This window comes from Bacillus rossius, chromosome 1 (assembly GCF_032445375.1).
Source record: "Bacillus rossius redtenbacheri isolate Brsri chromosome 1, Brsri_v3, whole genome shotgun sequence".
In the NCBI taxonomy this organism is placed as follows: Eukaryota; Metazoa; Arthropoda; class Insecta; order Phasmatodea; family Bacillidae; genus Bacillus; species Bacillus rossius.
The window spans coordinates 274621761-274644970 of record NC_086330.1 but is presented as its reverse complement, the minus strand read 5'-3'; the positions used below and the strand labels follow the sequence as shown (position 1 = coordinate 274644970).

The following is a 23210-nucleotide window of genomic DNA, read 5'->3' as shown; positions in this document are numbered from 1 at the left end:
TCGTCGCACACGACAAGATATCGTCAATTTTAAGCTCTCTATGCACGAAGCTACAACCACTGGCCAAATTAATGAAATGGTTAAATGGAATCGTTCACGGGTACTCTCCGCACTATACATAGCTTCGCGTCTGGGGTACTGAAGCTTCTTGTTCTCCATGATCTTTAGATGAAGCCTCTTGTTCACCTTGGTCTTTATGTTTAGCATCTTGGTCTTTAGGTGGAGCCTCTTGTTATTCTTGGTCCATGGGTGAGCCTCTTATTAATCTTGGACATTAAGAAGACGTTTCTGAATACCATTATGAAACACTTCATTCCTCATATTGAGCAAAATGTAAAATCAAACCACAGTCATGGAATCCATGTCTAAATATATCTAATTTTATATGTTTTTTCAGGACTGTTTACATGCCTGGACTGAATTTTTTCTTCTTCAGGTCTTCATTAGGGTGTTCCCTGTGGTAATTAAATACACCTTCTCTACAGTATTCTTTAATAGGCCAAATGCTATGACATCTGCTGGTTGAATTATTTGTGTTGCATTAGGGCACAATGTAATAATACAAAACCAAGTTCAGTACAAAGTTCAGTAATATAAATTAAATATGGCATTTATGCCCATTTATAAACAAAATGACAGGTGTCTGAATGTTGTTCTCCTTTAAAAATGGCACGAATATATTTCCAGTGTATTCATAAATCACTTTTTTACTCTGCCTGATTGAACAACTTCAATAGCTATTCGTTGGTAAGAAAAAAAAACCACATTCGGCGGACCCACTAAGCCACTAGCTGAAAAACTAAAAATTACTGTAATAGATGCTTTGGGATTTCATTGTTCAACCTCATAAATGTTTCTGACTCCTTTTGGACTTAACACTTAAGAGATGGTGGGTTTCATTATGAAACATATTTCATCAGCATTGAACAGTCTTTCAGGCTGACAGTGTGATATATTCTGAAATCAGTTTCTTGTATCTTTTTCGCTGACACAACTGCTTGCTGTCATGACATATTCACTAGTCGAGGTTGCTATATTTGGATGTAGTTTGAGAAAGGCCCTATACCAGTCAGGACCTAGGGTGTCACCCAAAAGTGGATTTGGGCAATTATTTAAGTAGTATGTGATAGTCAGAGCTGGGACTGGTTCCTTTGGTGCCGACCGACCTCTAATATCACGGCAACCATCTTGGATGATGTCACCATTGCTCTTTTAGTTACAGTCGCCATTTTGAATTTTGATGTCATGATGGTAATCTTGTATGACATTGACCTTTGACATTGACCTTGACTTCAGTGGCCATCTTGGGTTTCGCCATTTTTTTCTGCCAACTTGGTTTCTAGGACTTTCTGCCATTTTTAATGATGATGTCATCACTTCAATTTTCGTAATGGCCACCATCTTGGATTTCAGAAATGTTACACTTTTCATGATGACCATTATTTTGAATTATGACATCCTCATTGCAATTTTTGTTATGAAAACTATCTTGGTCTTTAGAACATTGTCCTTTCGTTATGACTACCACCTTGAAAATCCATATTTATTATTATAAAAAATCGGAAAAATTGTTTAAATTTATAAAACATTTTATTCATAAAATTTTATAATAAATTACTTCTGCCATTTTGTAATTTGTCCATCATATTACTAATCCATATTTCTATGCTATAACATTGGGTAAAAATGAAAAATTTATAAAAAATTCACTTACTTAAATTTTAATCATCAACTTTATAAAAAGTTACAACGTTTGAACCCGGCGAAGAAATTCGATTAAAAATGGAGATGGAAATTCCTCCATGGAAGCCACCGGCAGACTGACCTCCCACTACTAATGCCAAGACATATTATGTCAGCCAGTATGATGTCATTGTGGCTTACTTGTTTTCGTCTGCTGTAAGCCGCCATCTTGGATCCGTCATATTGTTTTCGTCTGCTAGCTGGCACTGCCGCCATATTCGTTTTATTTTTACCTTATAGAGTGCAGTATTTATGTATTGCCAGGACGCCCACCATTTTGTCGGCCATCTCAAATGCCACCTTGGAATTCTTTAATTGTTAGATAGAATTCGGGAAAAATTGTAAAAATCATCCAAGAATCACTTATTAATTAACTGATTGATTCAATTGATTTCTGATCTCGGTTCGACCCTTACTCGATGAAAAATAAGATAATTAATTAAAATTGTCATAAAAATTACAGGTTCAAGGAAAAAACAATGAAATTACTAATTAAAATTTATTACATAATTTTTACAATTCTACAACAAAAAAAAGAAAATACTAGCTTTTCTCGATTTCTATATATAGTCTTATTAGAGTACGAAGCAAGTGCTTTACATGTCTTTATACGAGTATGTATTTTCGGAACAGTCCCACATGACAGTTTATTACCACATTTTTCACACAGCACAGAGTTCTCAATTTCGTTAAAATGTCTGATTTTTTTTCACGATTACTTGCATTTTTTATGCATACAAATGTATTGCCACAGAATAAACAATTTGATTCGTATGAATATTTAATCAATATGTCACAATTCATGATGAGTCTTTTTTATATTCCGTATTGTATAAATGGTCTAAAACATCTATTGCACTTATATTTAATGCGTTTTGAGTTGTTTTTACTATTTTGCAATACGTAATCACGAATTTTCAAGATTTTGATGTTGTCACAGTACGTACAGTTGGATGATGGAAAACCGTTAGTATCACTGTCTTTTATCGATGTCATTGGTAGTGTTGTCATCCATTCTCCTGCTCTGCTGGAACAATAGATGCAACTATTGATGCCGTTGCCAATAGGATTAGCTTAGTCGTCATCGCCATCGTCGCCATCAGGATATCTGGAGCTGTCAGCATCGTTGCCATCGGGGTCAGCAATTTTGATGGTAGGTCTTCCATCCAGGTCAACGTTAAGGATGGTAATGATATCGAGTTCTCTAAATTTCCAGGAATACGGACAAATATGTGAGTAGTATATAATAGGGGCTCCTGCGCCAGGCTTCTGGCTGTGGTGTATGTGTCGAAGCCGCCATCTTGGATTGTGACAACACGGTGGCCATATTGGATGACCTTGAACTTTGACCTTGACCTTGACCCCGGCGGCCATTTTGGATCTGCCATCTTGGATCCGCCATTTTGTATCCGCCATCTTGGATGAAGTCATTTTGTTTTCTCGAACATTCCGGCGTTGTGATTTCCGCCATTTTGAATTATGACATCACCGTTGCAATTTCCTTTACACCAACAGTGTAACGGGACACAGTGTAACGGGACAAGTAGATCACGGCGGGCATCTTTAAATCGAGCGTCGCTCTTGATTTTTTTCTGTTCCACTGGAGGCTGCCATCTTGGATACCGTCGACTTTGTTTCTGTTGTTTGTTCCTAGATAGCGCCAGCGTCGCTCTGTCTCATCACATAAGGTCGATGTTTCATTACCTACCATAGCTATTATGGTCCTTATCGACATATTAAATTATTTTTTTTTTTATGCAAAATACATTGGAAGCGCTATATTTCGAACCAACGCAGCTCTGATCTCTAGGTTGGAAAACATACGCCTTTAACCGCTCAGCTATCGAGACATTTACCAGACTAAAATAAAAAAAGGTATATAAAAAAAACATGAATATTCGGACTTGAAATTTTGTTTTAATTTTAAGTAATAATAGCACTATGTGTTAGAGACAGACACACCATATTGGTTTATGACGTCGACGTTGCAATTTCCGTTATAGTCGCCATCTTCAAAATCTGTAATTTTTATGTTTGATAATCGGGAAAAATTTAAAAAATCATTAAAAAATTAAATAATTGAATTTAATAAAAATCTTTAAAACCACTGTTGGACTTATCGTTACGGTCACCATCTTGGATTATATAAATGTTGCATATTTCGTTACACCCGCCATCTTGGTTCAGTACTATGTCATTGTTACACTTTATGTTATGACCGTCATATTGGATCCTATTAATGTTGCAATTACCGTTATGATCGCCATATGAAATTTAGACGCCATCTTGTAAATCCATAATTTTTATGTTAGAAAATCAGGAAGAATTCCAAAAATCATCAAAAAATTAACTTAATAGAATTCTGATTGATTAAATCGATTCCCGTCCTTTGTTCGAAACCGGTAAGGGCAAAAAAAACATCAGATCCTTCCTCCACAGAAGCCACCTACAGACTGACCTACCACCAATATCAAGGTATATATCGTCAGCTGGTATGAAGTCATGTCCGCCATCTTGTCATCGTCCGCTGGTGACCACCATCTTGTTTTCGTCTGCTAAAGTGTGCTGGCATCATGTTAATATAATTTTCTGTTCACCATACATTTAACCTCGTCTATTGGCATTAAACCTTGACCTTGACCTTGCTCTTTGAACTTTGACCTTGAACTTTGACTTTGTCCTTAATCTTTGACTTTGACCTTGACGTCCATCATGGATACGTCATTTTATGTTCAGTACATGCTACCAGGAGCTACCACATGCTAGTGATCATTGCCACCATCATGTTTTCGTCTGCTGGAGGACACCATATTGTGTGTACTCGTCTTACCATCATGCTAGTTTTATTCTAACCTCCTACAGTGCAGTAATAATTTATTATTACTGAGGTTCCCACCATATTGAAAACATTTAATTATTTAGCTAGAAAAGCGGGAAATTTCCAAAAGTCTCCAAAAAAATAATTATTCATTTACAAATTGAATCGATGGATTCCTGTCCACGGTTCGATTCTTGACCAGTGACAGTTGTAACTAATTATTAAATAAATGTTAGGTTCTGTTTTCCATTATCTTTCGCGGAGTTTATTAATCAATCACTCTACGTAAAACAACTCAAGACAATATACCTTACCAACGAATTAAATACAGTGCCGATTAGCAGGAAAACGGAACGTACACACAGGAAAACGGAATGTACACGCAGGAAAACGGAATGTACACGCAGGAAAACGGAACGTACACGCAGGATAACGGAACGTACACGCAGGAAAACGGTACGTACACACAGGAAACGGAACGTACACACAGGAAACGGATCGTACACAGGAAACGGAATGATTATACATACAGTAGCGGAAACACATGCTTAGTTGGAAATCAGAATACAAGAAATAAAACGTACTTTTCAAATAATTAATTTATTTTTCAATAGTACACACATGACAGTTAAACAAATTATTATTGTCCGTAGCCAGCTTTCCGCAGTTCTTTAAGATGAACGATACTTCATCGATATGCGAGTAGTTTCCTCTACGAACACATGCCACCATCAGTGTTAGTTGGTCAACCAATATGTTAGGATCGTTCCATGAGGTATAATCAATCTCTTCTGCTACGTTCATCTTCCTTGTACGTTTATAATAAATATTATTATCTCAGGTATCTTCCGTTTTAACACCAACCACAAGGTCACTTTCGTCATCGAGAAAGTGATTATCACAAGCTTGATCAGGATAATATATTATGTCGTTTCCATCGTTTCGGTGTCAGTACACCATCAATGTCTTCGATCTTGCCTGCTTTAGCTGCTTCAGCACAGTCTTCGATCACGCCACCAACTTCAGGGTCACTGTAGCAATCACCGTAGAAGGCATCGTCATCACCCAGATTACCTTAAGAATTCGTTATCGTTGATGTCAAAGTGTCTTCATAGTCTTCATACTTCCTTTTTTACAATGTATGGTGGATCTACTGAATATCGGCTTGAATGTATTCTCACTTTTCACGGTGTTGTTACATCCATTAGTTTCAGTCTTCTCGAAGCCATCAGCATCCTTCAATTTATGTTCTTCGTACGATCGGGTGAGCTTATAAAATCACGCTCAGGACAAGGAAAATTATTGTCGTAATGCAGATCACTCTTCTTTAGTCTAGTGGATGCATCGATGTCCTCTATGCCGTAAGTGGGCTTGGCTTTACATGTTCTACCATGTCTTTTTAAGCTGTCAATTCACGTTATCAATCTGATAGATTCTGCTAGCTTGTGAACTTCTCATTGTTGAACAAAGATAGAGTTCTAGTACAAGCCAGAATTTTATGTATTTTTGTATTTTTTTTTCATTTTAATTTTTTTATTATTTATTTTTATTTAATATTTTTTTCCCTGTAATTTTATTATATCAAAGAAAACGTGTGGTGATTTTCTCCGAGTGCTTCTGATTATCCTTGTCAATATTGTGGTGGTTTTCTCCGTGTGCTCCCGATTATTCTTGATAATATTTTGTTGGTTTTCTCCAAATGCTTCTGATTATTCCTGGCTAGTCATCATATGGTTTTCTCCGAGTGATTCTGATTATCCCTGTGGTTTCTTCAAGTGATTCTCTCTATTCTGAGAAACCGCTCTCTGCATGATGGATTATTTACCTAATGAGTCATGTCATTTTATTCAGAGTTACATTTAATTAGTGAAATTCTGCTAATAAATTGTCACTTACAATATTTTTACCAGGTGAAATTCAAAAAATAAACAACCATTACTCGGTCAAATAATATGCTTTGAGACAAACTGCGTTGAACTTGGTGGTTATGACAGGTAATTTTATTCAGATACTTAGTCAAATAATATACCATGAGACATCTGTGAAGCACTAACATGGAAGACGAACTTCCTTCTCCTTGGTGATTAGCGAAGCCATCCTTCTATTGCGATCGTTAGTGAGCATCCTGCATCCTGCATAAAAGAAATAAATAATATTTACCTCTAAGCAACATGTGGTGTCATCTGTTAACAATAATCTTCACTACTTTAAACAGGTTATTTTGCATGAGATAAATTAACTCTCACCACTGAATGGTGCTATTGTAGTCACTTAGAGTCATGTAGTTTCGTAGCCACGCGGTCTTTTAGCCATGCTGACTCGTAACCATGTGATCTGGACGCTTCGTAGACCTATAGCCTCGCGATCACGTAACCTTGAAGACTTGCAATCGCATAGTCTTGTAACCTCATGGCTCGTAGTCTCGTAGTCATGATGCATATGAGCCTCGTAGACTTGAAGCTTCGTAAGCAAGTAGCCTTGTAATCTTATAACATAATGCTGATAGTGCAGTTGGAGAAAAAAGAGAAAATTCCGTCAAAGACAGATGCGACAATTGGAGCCTTGTAGACGAGTAGCTTCGTAGTCAAGAACTCATGCAGACTTGAAGTTCTGTATCCACGCAGTCACGAAAAATCGTGTTGTAGAAGCTTCGTAGCTCTGTAGCCTCGCAGTCTCGTTAATTTGAAGATTCGTTGTCACGTAGTCTCGTAACCTCATGGCTCGTAGTCTCGTAGTCATGAAGCAATGAAGCCTCGTAGACTTGTAGCTGCGTAAACAAGTAGTCATGTAATCTTATAACATAATGCTGCTGGAGTAGATGGTGCTTTATACACTCAAAGGTAGTTGGTGGAGACTTGTAGACTTGTAGAATTGAAGCTTTGTATCCAAGTGGTCTTGTAGCCATGTCGACATGCAGTCATTTGGAGCCGAGGAGACTTGTTTCCTTGTAGCTTCATAGACATGTAGTTTCGAAGACACGTGGTCTTTTAGTCATGCAGTCTCGTAAACTTGAGGATTCGTAGTCACGTAGTCTCGTAACCTCATGGCTCGTAGTCACGTAGTCGTGATGTCTTGTGACCTCGTAGCATTCTAGCCAAATATCATTGGTGCTGTTGAAACAAAAGGCTGTAGGAGCAATTGGTGCCTTCTGGAGCATTCGATGTCTGTAGCTGTATCAAAACATCAGCATAGATACTGTAGCAAGGTGTTTACCTTGAGAAAGAATGCTAAACGGTATGAGAAGAATGAATGTGTTAAAAATCCCTACGCAAAATGATAAGTTGTAATCGGTGTATCAGGTTGATAACGTGAATTGACAGCTTAAAAAGACATGGTAGAACATGTAAAGCCAAGCCCACTTACGGCATAGAGGACATCGATGCATCCACTAGACTAAAGAAGAGTGATCTGCATTACGACAATAATTTTCCTTGTCCTGAGCGTGATTTTATTAGCTCACCCGATCGTACGAAGAACATAAATTGAAGGATGCTGATGGCTTCGAGAAGACTGAAACTAATGGATGTAACAACACCGTGAAAAGTGAGAATACATTCAAGCCGATATTCAGTAGATCCACCATACATTGTAAAAAAGGAAGTATGAAGACTATGAAGACACTTTGACATCAACGATAACGAATTCTTAAGGTAATCTGGGTGATGACGATGCCTACTACGGTGACTGCTACAGTGACTCTGAAGCTGGTGGCGTGATCGAAGACTGTGCTGAAGCAGCTAAAGCAGGCAAGATCGAAGACATTGATTGTGTACTGACACCGAAACAATGGAATCGACATAATAAATTATCTTGATCAAGCTTGTGATAATCACTGTCTCGATGACGAAAGTGACCTTGTGGTTGGTGTTAAAACGGAAGACACCTGAGATAATAATATTTATTATAAACGTACAAGGAAGATGAACATACCAAAATAGATTGATTATACCTAATGGGACGATCCTAACATATTGGTTGACCAACTAAGACTGATGGTGGCATTTGTTCGTAGAGGAAACTACTCGCATATCGATGAAGTATCGTTCATCTAAAGAACTGCGGAAAGCTGGCTACGGACAATAATAATTTGTTTAACTGTCATGTGTGTACTATTGAAAAATAAATTAATTATTTGAAAAGTACGTTTTATTTCTTGTATTCTGATTTCCAACTAAGCATGTGTTTCCGCTACTGTATGTATAATCTTTCCGTTTCCTGTGTACGATCCGTTTCCTGTGTGTAAGTTCCGTTTCCTGTGTGTACGTACCGTTTTCCTGCGTGTACGTTCCGTTATCCTGCGTGTACGTTCCGTTTTCCTGCGTGTACGTTCCGTTTTCCTGCGTGTACATTCCGTTTTCCTGCGTGTAAATTTCGTTTTCCTGCGTGTAAATTCCGTTTTCCTGCGTGTACATTCTGTTTTCCTGCGTGAACGTTACGTTTTCCTGCGTGTACAATCGATTTTCCTGCGTGTACATTCCGTTTTCCTGCGTGTACATTCCGTTTTCCTGTGTGTACTGAGTTAATGGTCTATATATCTGATATTGACATGACTCGGTCTCATGGAATTTAGACAATTGGCCTGTATGTAAGGCTTTGTACATGAACGGCTTATATGTTATTCAGATTATTGAAAAATTAGACTTTCATGTTAGGCTAATCGGCACTGTATTTAATTCGTTGGTCAGGTATATTGTCTTGAGTTGTTTTACGTAGAGTGATTGATTAATAAACTCCGCGAAAGATAATGGAAAACAGAACCTAACATTTATTTAATAATTAGTTACAACTGCCACTGGTCAAGAATCGAACCATGGACAGGAATCCATCGATTCAATTTGTAAATTAATAATTATTTTTTTGGAGACTTTTGGAATTTTTCCCTCATTTCTAGCTTAATGATAAAATGTTTTCAAGATGGCGCCCAGATTTCAAGATGGTGGGCACCTCAGTAATAAGAAATTATTACTGCACTGTAGCAGGCTAGAATAAAAGTAGCATGATGGTAAGACGAGTACACACAATATGGTGTCCTCCAGCAGACGAAAACATGATGGTGGCAATGACCACTAGCATGTGGTAGCTCCTGGTAGCATGTACTGAACATAAAATGACGGATCCATGATGGACGTCAAGGTCAAAGTCAAAGATCAAGGACAAGGTCAAAGTTCAAGGTCAAGGTCAAAGTTCTAGGTCAAGGTTTAATGCCAATAGACGAGGTTAAATGTATGGTGAATAGAAAATTATATTAACATGATGCCAGCACACTCTAGCAGACGAAAACAAGATGGCGCACATGACGTCATACCAGCTGACGATATATACCTTGATATTGGTGGTAGGTCAGTCTGTAGGTGGCTTCTGTGGAGGAAGGATCTGATGTTTTTGCCCTCACCGGTTTCGAACCAAGGACCGGAATCGATATAATCAATCAGAATTCTATTAAGTTAATTTTTTTGATGAATTTTGGAATTTTTCCCGATTTTCTAACATAAAAATTATGGATTTACAAGATGGCGTCTAAATTTCAAGATGGCGATCATAACGGTAATTGCAACATTAATAGGATCCAATATGACGGTCATAACATAAAGTATAACAATGACATAGTACTCAACCAAGATGACGGGTGTAACGAAATATGCAACATTTATATAAACCAAGATGGTGACCGTAACGATAAGTCCAACAGGGGTTTTAAAGATTTTTATTAAATTCAATTATTTAATTTTTTAATGATTTTTTAAATTTTTCCCGATTTTCAAACATAAAAATTACAGATTTTGAAGATGGCGACCATAACGGAAATTGCAACGTCGACGTCATAAACCAAGATGGTGGTTCTGTCTCGAACAGGTAGTGCTATTATTATTTAAAAATTAAAACAAAATTTCAAGTCCAAATATTCATGCTATTTTTTTATATATCTTACTAGCTAAACCCGGCCACGCTTTGCTGTGGCACAGTTTAATATTAATTCATTGTTTAATTTAATATTTTACTATGCATGGCTGTGGAATGTAATAGAAGAAATAAAAATGTGTTTAGCTTAAATATTTTTATTGTAAAGCTAATGGAAGGACTACATTCCTTGTTTTCCCATTTTTTGCATAAACATATAGATGAGATGGTTTACCGACTCTGGAGCACCCGACATATAACTGTCCATGAGAGAAGCATTCATTTTCTAAATTCAAACCGCACACTTGCAAAGATTGTCCTTGTGCTTTATTGATGGTCATAGCGAACGCAAGGCGTATTGGAAATTGAAGTCGTTTGAACTCGAACGCCATATCTGTCGGAATAAGTGGCATTCGTGGAAGTAATACGTCTTCACCTTTATGAAGTCCAATCAAAATTGTTGCTTCAATAAGATTATCCATTAATTTTTTAACTACTAATCGTGTACCATTACATAATTTAGGCTGACAAATATTTCGAAGCAATATAATTGGCACACCAATTTTCAAATTCAAAATATGTGGTGGTAAACCTGGAACATCGAGTGAATTGAGAAATTCCGTTGGAAAGTTCACTGCTTCATTTTGGTGCACTACTGAATCAATAGATTTGTATGTCATTGTTTCACCTTCGATTCTGTTTATAATACTATTGTTCATATCGTGTACGTCAACATTTTTAGCCGCTAGAATGGCTCTTTCGCTCAACCATGCATGATTTTTGAATTTTGTTTCGATGTTTTGGAATACCTTATCTACTAATTCCTCTTTTGAATCTACGATGTTGCATAAATCAGATGATAAGCTGATTTTTCCTGTTTCTGGATTTGTAGGTACAGTGCCGTTACCAACTTCAATTAATTGTCTTGAAAATATCACTGCTGTTGGATCGTTCTGAAGTTTAACTCGCATATTCGTGGTTAAATGCATTTTTTTTACTGTGCTCCAAAAATTTGAATATTTTTTAATTTAAACGTATTTTTATCAATAGAGTCGAAAGAATATACTTTCAAATTAAATAAAGTTTTTTATTCTTTCTTGAAATATATATATATATATATATACATATTTGTGTAAATTATAGTCGTCAAGGCACAATGGTCGAGTACCCTTATGTGCTTGAACTTCGACAATATGGTACAGCATCGTCGAGCGTGGTCACAACTAAGTTGGGTGACCATGATATTTAGTTATAGAAACTTTTTTTTCCGACTTTTCCGGTGGATTTTCCCAAACTTTTATTTCATATAAACACTCTTCTGTTAAGATGCAATGTTCTGTAAAAATTTCAATCCAAACCATCGTATACTTTCCGAGTTTTGCGGCCAAATACATACGGAAGCTAAATTTTTATATATATATAGATTTAATTATCAGTCTGGTAAATGTCTCGATAGCTGAGCGGTTAAAGGCGTATGTTTTCCAGCCTAGTGATCAGAGCTGTGTTGGTTCGAATCACAGCGCTTCCAATGTATTTTGCATAAAAAAATTAATTTAATATGTCGATAAGGACCATAATAGCTATGGTAGATAATGGAACATCGACCTTATGTGATGAGACAGAGTGACGCTGGCGCTATCTAGGAACAAACAACAGAAACAAAGTCGACGGTATCCAAGATGGCAGCCTCTAGTGGAACAGAAAAAAATCAAGAGCAACGCTGTCGCTATCTACGAACAAACAACAGAAAAAAAAGACGTCGGTATCCAAGATGGCGGCCTCCAGTGGGACAAAAAAAATCAAGAGCGACGCTGGTGCTATCTAGGAACAAACAGCAGGAACAAAGTCGATGGTAACCAAGATGGCGGCCTCCAGTGGAACAGAAAAAATCAATATGGCGACAGAGACGAAAATTTCATCATAATGAGTGGGGCGCTCGATTTAAAGATGGAATATCCAAGATGGCCGCCGTGATCTACTTATCCCGTTACGCTGTGTCCCGTTACGCTGTGGGTGTAAAGGAAATTGCAACGGTGAAGTCATAATTCAAAATGGCGGAAATCACAATGCCGGAATGTTCGAGAAAACAAAATGATGTCATCCAAGATGGCGGATCCAAAATGGCGGATTTAAGATGGCGGATAAAAAATGGCCGCCGGGGTCAAGGTCAAGGTCATCCAATATGGCCGCCGTGACGTCACAAGCCAAGATGGCGGCTCCGACACATACACCACAGCCAGAAGCCAGGCGCAGGATCCCCTATTATATACTACTTATGTGAGATGAGTCAAACAAGACGATCTGCACTGCACCACAGCCAGAGTTGGACTGAGAGTATTATCGTCCAATCCGCACTTATTTACTCGCAGTGACTAGCGTGAGATGCAAGTCAAAACAAATGACAGTGTCATTTTTACAAACAAGTTCTTGATTGCACTTAGCTGACCCAGTGCAGATTTCATAATGTCGATTTGGACTATCTAGCCATAAAATTATTTTTCCCTATGCATTATTCCGACATACTTCTCTTTCATGCCTGCAAGCATATGATTTGGTAGTGCATGACGTACAACAATATTTGCACTGGTGCGATGAAAGTCCATCGTCCATTGAAATCTACAAGGTTTCTGGCGAAACTTCAACCGAGGAACAGCACCTGCTGATTTCTCCTCTGCAGCTGTTATCACAGATGCCATCGGGAAATGCCCTGCCATCGGTGTCGCTGCCATTGAGGTCTCCGATAACATTAAAGTCTCCGCTGTCGTAACGGTTCCATCAGTTTCTTCACTGCGGGTGGTAAAAATGACATCAAGGTTGTAATTCAAATAACAAATAAATTTCAGCAAACGTACTGAAGAGTGTTGATCCGCAATGATACGCGGTCAGAGGAGAACTGATGACTGCGTCGTCTGGAAACCACAAAATACTTGCAGTGACTGGTATAACATGCATGTCAAAACAACAACCATTTTCCATCAATCCACAATACAAAACCACAGTCAGATTTAATTTATTTTTTTAAATGTATAATATTATCAATAAATTTACGATAAACCAATCAGATTTGAATTTGTATAAATGGTTACGAAGCTACAATTTTTCCAACTGCTCCAATAGCTACATATGCTCCAATGCTTCAATTACCCAATAGCTCAAAGTGTTCCAATGCTCCAATTGCTCCAAGTGTTCCAACAGCTCCGAGTCTCCAACAGTGCCAAATGCATTTGGCTCCAAATAATTTTATTTTCACTTTGATCTAACATACCCCAATTGCTGGAATGACTTTATAATAACTTTCTTTTTTTAGTCATTGGTGATTATTTTTACTTCTGTAAGTTAGAAGTTGTATTTTGAGAACTCATTCTTAGTTATAAATCTTAGTTCGTGAAATATAACAATAAATTTTAAAATCCAAAGTATTATTAATATTTTCAATTTTATTCACAAGCAAGTAAAATAAGTCATTATTGTATGTAGCCAACTTCCCTCGATTATTTTAATATTTTGGCTACTTCTTTGAGGTGCGAGTAGTTTCCTGCCCTCAGACGATCTACCAATATGTTGGGATCATCCCATGATGTTTCATCGATCTCTTCTGCACCTGTCATATTCCTTATATGTTTATCATAAATATTTTTAAGATCACTATCGTCCAGTGATCAACGTAAGATTAATCAGAATAATTTATTTTATCGCGAAATTTTCATCATTTTGGTCTCAGGACTTCAACACAGTCTTTGATCTTGTCACCTTCAGGTGTTTCATCGCAATCTTATATTTTGTCAGCTTCAAGGCTTTCTTCATTGTTCAAAGTTTCATGGAGGTAACTATCATTTGAAGTAAATATATTTTAATGCTACATTCTTCGTTGGATTTCAATTTTTAAATCATAAGCAGGATATGAGATAATAATTTAAGTAGTAGCATTTTAAAATTCTTAGTGATCTTTAAAGTCGACTATTATTTCGCTTCCATTTCACTTCCTCGGCGTTGTAGACTTGTGCTCGTTATCTTGGTCAAGGTCAAGGGTAAAGCTCCTCTCAAGAGCCTTTTTGGAGACTTGTCGATTGTGAATTTAAGTCTATTTGGAAATTTTGTTCTTTCAAAAACAAAAGTCTTTTAAGGCATTTCGAATTTCTTAGGAATAAAACAAGTTTTACCTCAAAACAAGAATTTTCCCTTGAAATTGGGAAATTTTAAGGAATTTTGAGGAATTTTGAGTCATTTTTGAACAATTTTGAAGAATTTTTTAAGGTCACGGTCTTTCAAGATTGCCGCCGTGACGTCACAACCCAAGATGGCAGGAAACACCTCTACCTCGCTCCGGCTCCCGTGCCAGGAACCCCAATACTCATTTGGAATCCAGTTGATAAGAAAAAGTTTGTAATACTACAAGAAAGGAATTGAAATTTTGTACAACACATGACAATGGTTCTCTTTGCATAAATGAAATATGTTTATCAAGATAATATTAATTATTTGTTACGAAATATTGCCCGTGAATTTATATTTATATTGATGTTTCGTTCAATCATATGTTTTTTAAGCTATGAAAAAGATAATCGACTTTTTAAAAAATTGACTTTATATTATTTTTTTATGCTTATTATACATATTGCGCAGTTAATGCTAGAAAGCTATTTGGGAAACGGTTTACAATTAACTTTAACTATTTGGAGGTATTGGGACAACGCAAATCATAAATTACCGGGTAATAACCCAAACCCAGGATTTCTTCGTACACTATTTTGTATTAATAAATTTTTTTCATGTAAAAGTGCCAATTATCAAATAAACGCACATTAATGTTTTTGTTTCATTCACAAAAATAATATATAGTTTGGTCTCGAAATGGTTCTCAGGCACTACGTTCGCTCTCAACCAGTGTTGCTAGACGTACTCGAATTCGAGTACACATACACAAATTACTATGTCTGTATCCGGTACCCGCAAAGATCGGCTCAGGATCTAAGTGTACCCGAATTTAGGCAAAAAAAAATTATAACAAAAGTAAAACAATAAAAATATACACTTGGAATGGAAAACCATTTATGGTGGAAACAGTATATATCCTGACCGTAACGTATTGACATTTAACAACCGTGACTTTATGCAAACAGCTTCAGCTATGCAGTATTCCTAACATTCTCTGGAGAACCACAGGATCCAGTTCCAGCTAGTATAAAGTATAAAGTACGGCAGCGACATTAGGTTCAGAAATATCTCTCATTGAAAACATTCTCAGTTACAATATTAAAGCACAACACAAAATTTAAATCGACATATTATACACTGAGCTTTAATCTGAAAATGCTGTTACAATTTAATAATGTGGGGAGAACTGGGTATGTAAGGAATAGCCAAATTAGGTTATTTCACAGTTTTATTAATTACTAAATTTACATTAATGATAAATTATTATACTTAAAAATATCCGATCTCAAATCACTGACACTTAAAAATGTTTATCCTGAAATCACTCAATGTCTGTCAAGTTCTGCAGTTCGCACTTTTCACTGGAGCTAGGCTCAACAGTGGTTCGCCCCTTACCTCACTCCTGTCCACACACACGGTCTCGTGTCACTCAGTCGCCGCACTCTTCGGATTCAGTCAAACTCCGCGTCACGCCACTCTTTGGGTGGGGGGGGGGGGTTGTTCCTCATCCTCTTCACTGATGTCGCACTTCCTTTCGCTCGGAATCCGCTCGGAACTGCCGCAGAGACCAGCGTCGCTGCTTAAGTTGTTCAGGGGCGTCCTTCTCGAATCGACAAGTGCAGCTGTGACGAGTCACGTCATCGCGGGTCGACCGGACGCCCGAACAGTCGAGAAGGGTGGCGTACATTATCGCCACTCCGCATGGCGGCCCGCGGAATTCCCAAGGTCGCTCAGCGATAGATAACGGCGCCGAGGCATGACAATGCGCGGGGTGTGGAGGGGGTAGGGGTAGCGACGACACTTGTGATCCAGCCAGGCACGTATGGCATGCCTTACGTCAGTGGAGGCCAAGTAAAACGCCTGGCAAGGCCGCCAGCCAGCTCCGAACCTGGCTCGTGTCGCGGTCCTGTCTGCGCTCGTAACAATACTATATTCTACAAATGGCTTGAATAGAAGTATTCAAAGTTTACATTATTATAACCCCTCCACCCCTTGACGGTCGGTATTTTAAAATCCTAAGCACGGGCCTTAGCATTAAAGCCAATATTGCATTTAAACTATAAATTTCTATGTTTTCACGATATTATTAGACTTAACAGAATTTTGTTTTCATGCTTTATTATGTGTGTCTACCTGAATGACACCCAACTTCAGAACTTGTCGTACCTTAAAGTACCCAGATGTAGAGGTTAGTGTACCCGAATAGTGTGTGCTACGGTTGGCAACACCGCTCGCGACACTCACCTTGACTAGCGCTATGTCGTTCAGCACTATGGAGAAGATGAACAAGCTATGCACGTAGACACCGTAGACGTCGCGCTCCTCTGTCTTCCTCCGCGTGATGTAGCTCATTCGGCAGTCCATCCCATCCGCCCCGCGAACCATCCGCAACTCTTCCGCGCTGAAAAATGTCCTGCGGCACAGCCGGATGCCGTCGTTCACCCATTGCTAATGTGACCATGGAGTACCCCGACTGCCACCAAAGCAGCACTTAGGCGCTAGCAGCGAGGTTGCCCAGGGCACCACATCTACACTGTTAGAAATTGCAGTAAATTTACTGACTTCCCTACGAAGAATTAACATAAAAGAACGAAGAGTTCTTAGTAATCAGAGATAACTGGATCTTTGTGAAATTCATGCTGTATTACGACTTCAGAGTTCTGTGTTTATTTTTTATCAAGGTAAAGACAGAAGTCGAAAAAAAGGTGGTTTTTGCTGTAGACTTAACACGATAGGAATGTATTATCCAAACAACATTATTTTTTTATTAGTTTTCAAAGCACGTGAATTCAGCACCTGTACAATTACGAAGATAACTGTAAATTTAAGAAGATCACGGGATAATTTGTTACCAGCGTTATTTGTAAATTTTATATGAAAGTTTTAAACAGTGTATGGGGCCCGCCCAGTCAGGGGTGTAACTGTGTTAGTGAGGCGGGATGATAAGGGCGACGCTCGCTGGTACTTCGAGCGCTGTGTCGCCTCTAAGTGCAAGGTTCTGAACTGGCGCGCAGTATTCTCGTCGTGCGTAGGACAACTATAAGAATCGAGCGGTAACCATAACAATAAATGGTGGAGAAATGAAAATAAAAGTGTTGTGCAGTGCCCTTGATTGCTTTCACGAATTTGTAACGAGCGTTTCGTGTCTAAAACGTATTCTCAAAACACAGGTTTTAGCCCTTCTCACTCTCCTAATAGAAACTCAGTACGGAAACACCACTTGTCATCCGCCCACAGAGAATTATTAAAGGTTGTTCGTAAAGAGATATCACTCTGATAACCAAGACCGTTTTTAAATAGCTTAATTTGTCTGAAGCTCTGCATGTTGTATGTGCGCCCATATAAGCGGTGCCCGAATGGAACATGCATTTAAAAAATTTTGCGTCAGCAAATCTGTCTTTATTCCCCATAATTTCACATTTAAAAAAAAAACTTTTTTATCTGAGTACTAAATAATGGTTCAAATAGGTTAGTAAGTGTTCATTTACACATTTTTCACATCTAAAGCCATTTTATATTTCTATCCTAGAATGAACTGAAGACTCAATATGAAACCTTTTACAGTTTTAAGTTACTATTTAATATCAAGTCTCTGTCGTTTAAATCTTTGGTTTAAAAATATCACATATAAATGTTGAAACATATCTTACTACATACTGAAAACATGAGTAGGCTATATTGGTAATTTTGGAAAGCCAATTTTTAGGAAGATTTCTAAGAAAGAATGCGTACTGCTGCCGTTTCCATGGTACAAATTCTGGACAATATTTATATATAGTTTTGCAACAGAATGAAACTGGAATATAATCTGGCACACTTTGATTTTAAAAGTTATCTTTTAGGAGTAACTGGTTTTCACTTGTTGGGGACTTCGCCCCAAACCCCACATATTCTCTGTAGCTGTATATTTAGTGGGAAAATACATGTATTTTGTGTTTTACATATATATTAATATAAATAATAATTATTTATTTACACGTTGGTAGGACAGATGGATTAGCTATATTTGGAGGAAATGTACACCCTTCCAAAAGCCTCAAAATGCTAACTTTGATTAATTAGTTGTCACGTACCTAAGCATGGGGAAAAATGGGGTAAAAGACTTATTTATTTTGAAAACAAAACGTTTGCTTACAACCAATGATACTCCATTAAATCAAAATCGGACATAAATTAAAGAACTCATTAATTTCTATTGGGCATGAAAAATATTTCAAACATTTCTCAAAAAATTTACAAACTTACCCTGGGTCCAAGAAGTTGGCTGTAACCAAGGCATTGCTTACATAGATTTGATAAGTCACAAGACGAAAAACTTAATCCCGCTTCTAATCTGATTCGACGCACAGTGGGGCATATGAACACCAAAACTGACAGAAATGTAAAAATTGAAAACGAGTGTCAGGGGAATTCTTGGACGGTGACGGACAGGACACGACCTGCACAAACATGTCCTTACTTGTCGAGACGCCTGGACTGCCCACTCCTGACCAGATCCTTCAGTTGAGGCTACTTGTCAGCCAGACCTACACGGGGACCTCAAGCTTCTGATATGTTATTTTTAAATAATTTTAATATTATGCTGTGGATTCTATAACATTGGGAATTAAATGTTAATATAATAACCACCCTAATATCATAAATAATAAAATTGGTGAGTGTGTATGAGCTAGCCCATAACCTGGGTCAACACATAGGCTACATATTACTATGAAATTCCATACCTAAGCCACACGGTCATACACATAGTAAGGTCTGGCAACTTCCTATCCTTCTCCTTGGAGAGACCCGTCCTCTTAGTGGAGCTCGCAGTGGCTAGCGAACTAACAGCGCTAATAACAGTTATCTTTCTTTAGCAATTGACTTTGCTGATTTCTTGATTAAGCTGATTTTATAATTTATTGATTTGGTTTTAGGTTATAGGTAAATTTTATTAGTGACTATAATTTATTTTTATCGTAATTCGCAAACGCCAGTCGAAACTTTCGCAGGGATCACAAAAAGCTCGACATATTAAGATATCCAGACAGCAAATAAATGTCACTTCATGTAAAACAGCGGAGAATTGAGCATGTGTTAAAAAAAAATTCGTGAAAACCACAGAAAGTTATATATATATATAACTTGCTATGGTTTTCACGAATATATATATTCTAAGCATACCTTTGAGTGGCAAAGTGTTGATTACTAAAGACCGTAAAAAATAATTCAAAAATATATCCGATTATGGCAAGCAATGCCAATACTTGACCAGTTTTTCAGTTAAATTTAATTGTTAAACCACGAGTGAAGCCATAAAGTGCAGCGAAAATGTAGACAAAACTTTATTACATGGTAGATATATAAGCAAGCGGCGAATTCATTTATGTCATTTTGTTTTCAATATTAGTGATTAGTAATGTTCCAAATGAGTCCAAACTGCAGGTTTTTTGTTTATTGAAGTGTTTGTGAGTTACAAATGTTATAACGGCTTAAGTTTCCTGTTACATTTTTCTACTTCCTTCGTAAAACAATTTTCAATAATAACGAATAAAAATTGAAATATTATAAATATAAAAATTTTTAGTTTATTTAAGGTTCAAGTTTAAATATTTTGAATATCAAGAGAGAGAACTTGTGGATTATGTGTGGTTGTTATGAGTGGTGAAATTGAAAAACCATTTAAATTTCTTTAAGAAAGAAATGAAGAAACAGAGTGTGATAAAGATTATTTTAGTGACTTAAAGAAACAATTTCTTTCTTTAAGTAAAATATAAATCTCGTTGAATGACGACATGCAGAATAAACAATAATTCCAAAAAAATATATATATATATTACGTTTTGGGTAGATACTGCAATTTCATTCATTGTATATTCGGAAAAGAAAACTGGTCGCTCAGAAATGTCTTTTGAATATAACTCTGAACGAAAAAAAAGACAAAAAAAATCAAATGACGTGAGGGATTCTACTTCTGTTTCAATTTTAACCTACGCCATGGAAATGAGCTTACGAGATACATAGAATAGCATACAAGAAACTATTGGGACCGCAACACTTAATGACAAATGCAGAATCTCTAGCTGCTTTGGTGGAAGCAAAATTATCTAGACATCAAAATGACATCAAAAGGTGGACAGTCCCTGGAATGTTTCCCTCGTAACAAATTAGTTTGAGCAGCTAAGAAGATAGGTATTCTATCTAACAGATTTATAAGTGACAGACACGTGTGCTATACTTTCTTTGCATTCTTTTCCAAACCACACAGTTTAGAGCTTAATTTTAGCGGTGGATTCTGCCATTGAGACCATTTAGAATTAATAACTGTGTCAACAGAAATTTATGTCAAAATGAGGATTTCTCCCACGATCTATGTAAAATTGTGTAAAGCAGCACTTACAGAAAGAACTCCTAGGCAAAAATTGTATACATGTGGCGCAACCACTTAACAGTATAATAATGTTGAGGAAATTATTATAAGGGAAATAAATACTGAAAATGTGTACAATATGCCGCCTACAATGCATAAATACTTCATTTGTGGGCCTGAAAATATATCATCTGTCTGGTTACCAATAGGACAGGTTAAAAAGGAAGCGCAAGTAGCTCGTATTATGGACTTCAATAATTAAAGAGAACCCCAGGCCAGAAATTCCAGCCAAGAGGAAACTAATACAGATATTTTAAACCACAGTTTGTTGAGTTCTTATCCTGTTGTCACTAGTAAACGAAAATTACAAAAGAAAAAATAACTACATAACTTTCCACAAGAAGCCCTATACTTGATGAAATCTTCAATGAAAAATGACATAAGACACATGTATGAAGTGGGTGATAAAGTGGATGATGGTGTAGGTTCTGTTTGGCAGTGTTTTGCTGCTCCGCTTGGAGCAAACACAAGAGGGATTCCCTTTCTTATGACGTGTTGGGTGGTGACTTTGCGGCACAAACCTGCAGAGATGGTGTAACCCCCTCTTTTGCCTGGCCGGGGCTAGTAAACACTAATAGGGACCAAGCAGAAGGCTAGATTATAATAATAATAAACCCAGGCTGATGGTATTAGTTTATAATATTCAGTTCCAAAAGAAAAATATAGACAATAAATATTCCACATCAGAAAAAGGCATTAATCCAGTTACAAACTCCAACAGTCTTAAGATCATATAAAGACACATGATACAATATAATAATCAATGGGGTTCAAGGTCTCAAGCAAAGAGGGCATACAGGCCGTTCCCCTACAACACCAGAACCTCCTGCCTCACAAATTCTGGAACCACCTGCCCCCGTCGTCCGGTACACCGGTTACACCAGACCAATTAACCCCACTAAAAATCTCATAAAAAATTATATATATATTTATATAGTAAAATAGATTATGTAAAAAATCTATATAAAATATTTAAAATAATCTGTTCAGGTACTATTACACACATCAATGTCATACATATTAGGTCACTGGCACATTCACAATAATAAATATATTTTAAGCACCAAGAAAGATAGACAGCTACTGAGTATTTAAGAATGTACCTGCACTTGTTCTAAAACAAATTATAATAAAACACCAATATTGGTAAAATCCTATAAGCTGGACTGGCAATAAAGTCTATGCCTACTATGTACCTTGTAATCAGAATATAATGCCACAGAAAATTTATAAAATTAATAATCACTTAACAAGTATTATAGTTTATACCTAACCAAAAACAAATGTTTTCTCAGTTCACTATTTCCGTTACGAATTTCCTTTATGAAGTTCAACAAGGTGAGCACTAATAAATATAATAAATATAATTTAAATACCAACAGAATATAATAAACTTTACTTAAGCAGGAAAAGAAGAAATTTTTACCAACTACTCATCCTATTTGTGTGGCAAACCTGTCTAAGCCTCAGCATTTCCTAGTCGCCAGATTTAACAGCCGAATAGTTTATCGGCAGCAATAAATATTGCAACAACAAAAAAAGTTAAAACATAGCGGTCATTCAGAGCACAACTCCATGAGACAAAAAAAAATATTAAATCTGAGGAAAACCTACGCATACCTTAACTCCTAATTAAAAGAGAAATGAATCTTCAATAGATCCACAAAAAAATTAATATGCCAACACTTACAGTTGGAAGGAAGACTGATCTATGAAGAAAAATCAAATTGCCCCCAGCAATTTACATAAGTGTTGGAGGAGCGGCCCCATTCTCTCCAGCCGCTGATGTGCCTTGAATTCGCCGCGCTGATGTCATCACTGCTGCACTGATTTCACAAAACTTATATTCGTAGACTCCGGCTTCTACTTCAATATCCAAGCAGGTAGAAAACGGCGTCCTCGTAGCAGCACTCTTCATATCTTCATTCGCCGTGAATAACTCTCTCTGCAGTAATCTTCCTTGTCCTCGGCAAAAATATTATTACAACTTCTCGTACCCCGAAGTGTAGATTTATGGGAGCAAAACGTTTTATTTTCGTGATCAGTCCAATAATCCGACGCAGTTCGGCTTCATTTCTTTCTTCACTTACTTACTCATCATCACAATCCCTCGTGAAACTAATGCTGATTGAATTAATAACTCTCGTTAGCTAATTGATGAAAGGTGAGCCTTTTTTCTGTTGTACT

At 37.1% G+C, this 23210-nt stretch overlaps 1 protein-coding gene across 1 annotated transcript in view; it reads right to left on the bottom strand.

The window, feature by feature from the left end:
• Positions 1-23210, bottom strand: part of LOC134530079 (plasminogen-like) — a 71279-nt gene that overhangs the window by 25239 nt on the left and 22830 nt on the right. The window contains exon 4 of the mRNA XM_063364660.1: positions 16859-17027. Within this exon, the coding sequence (XP_063220730.1) occupies positions 16859-17027 (169 nt within the window). The remainder of the gene's footprint in view (positions 1-16858; positions 17028-23210) is intronic.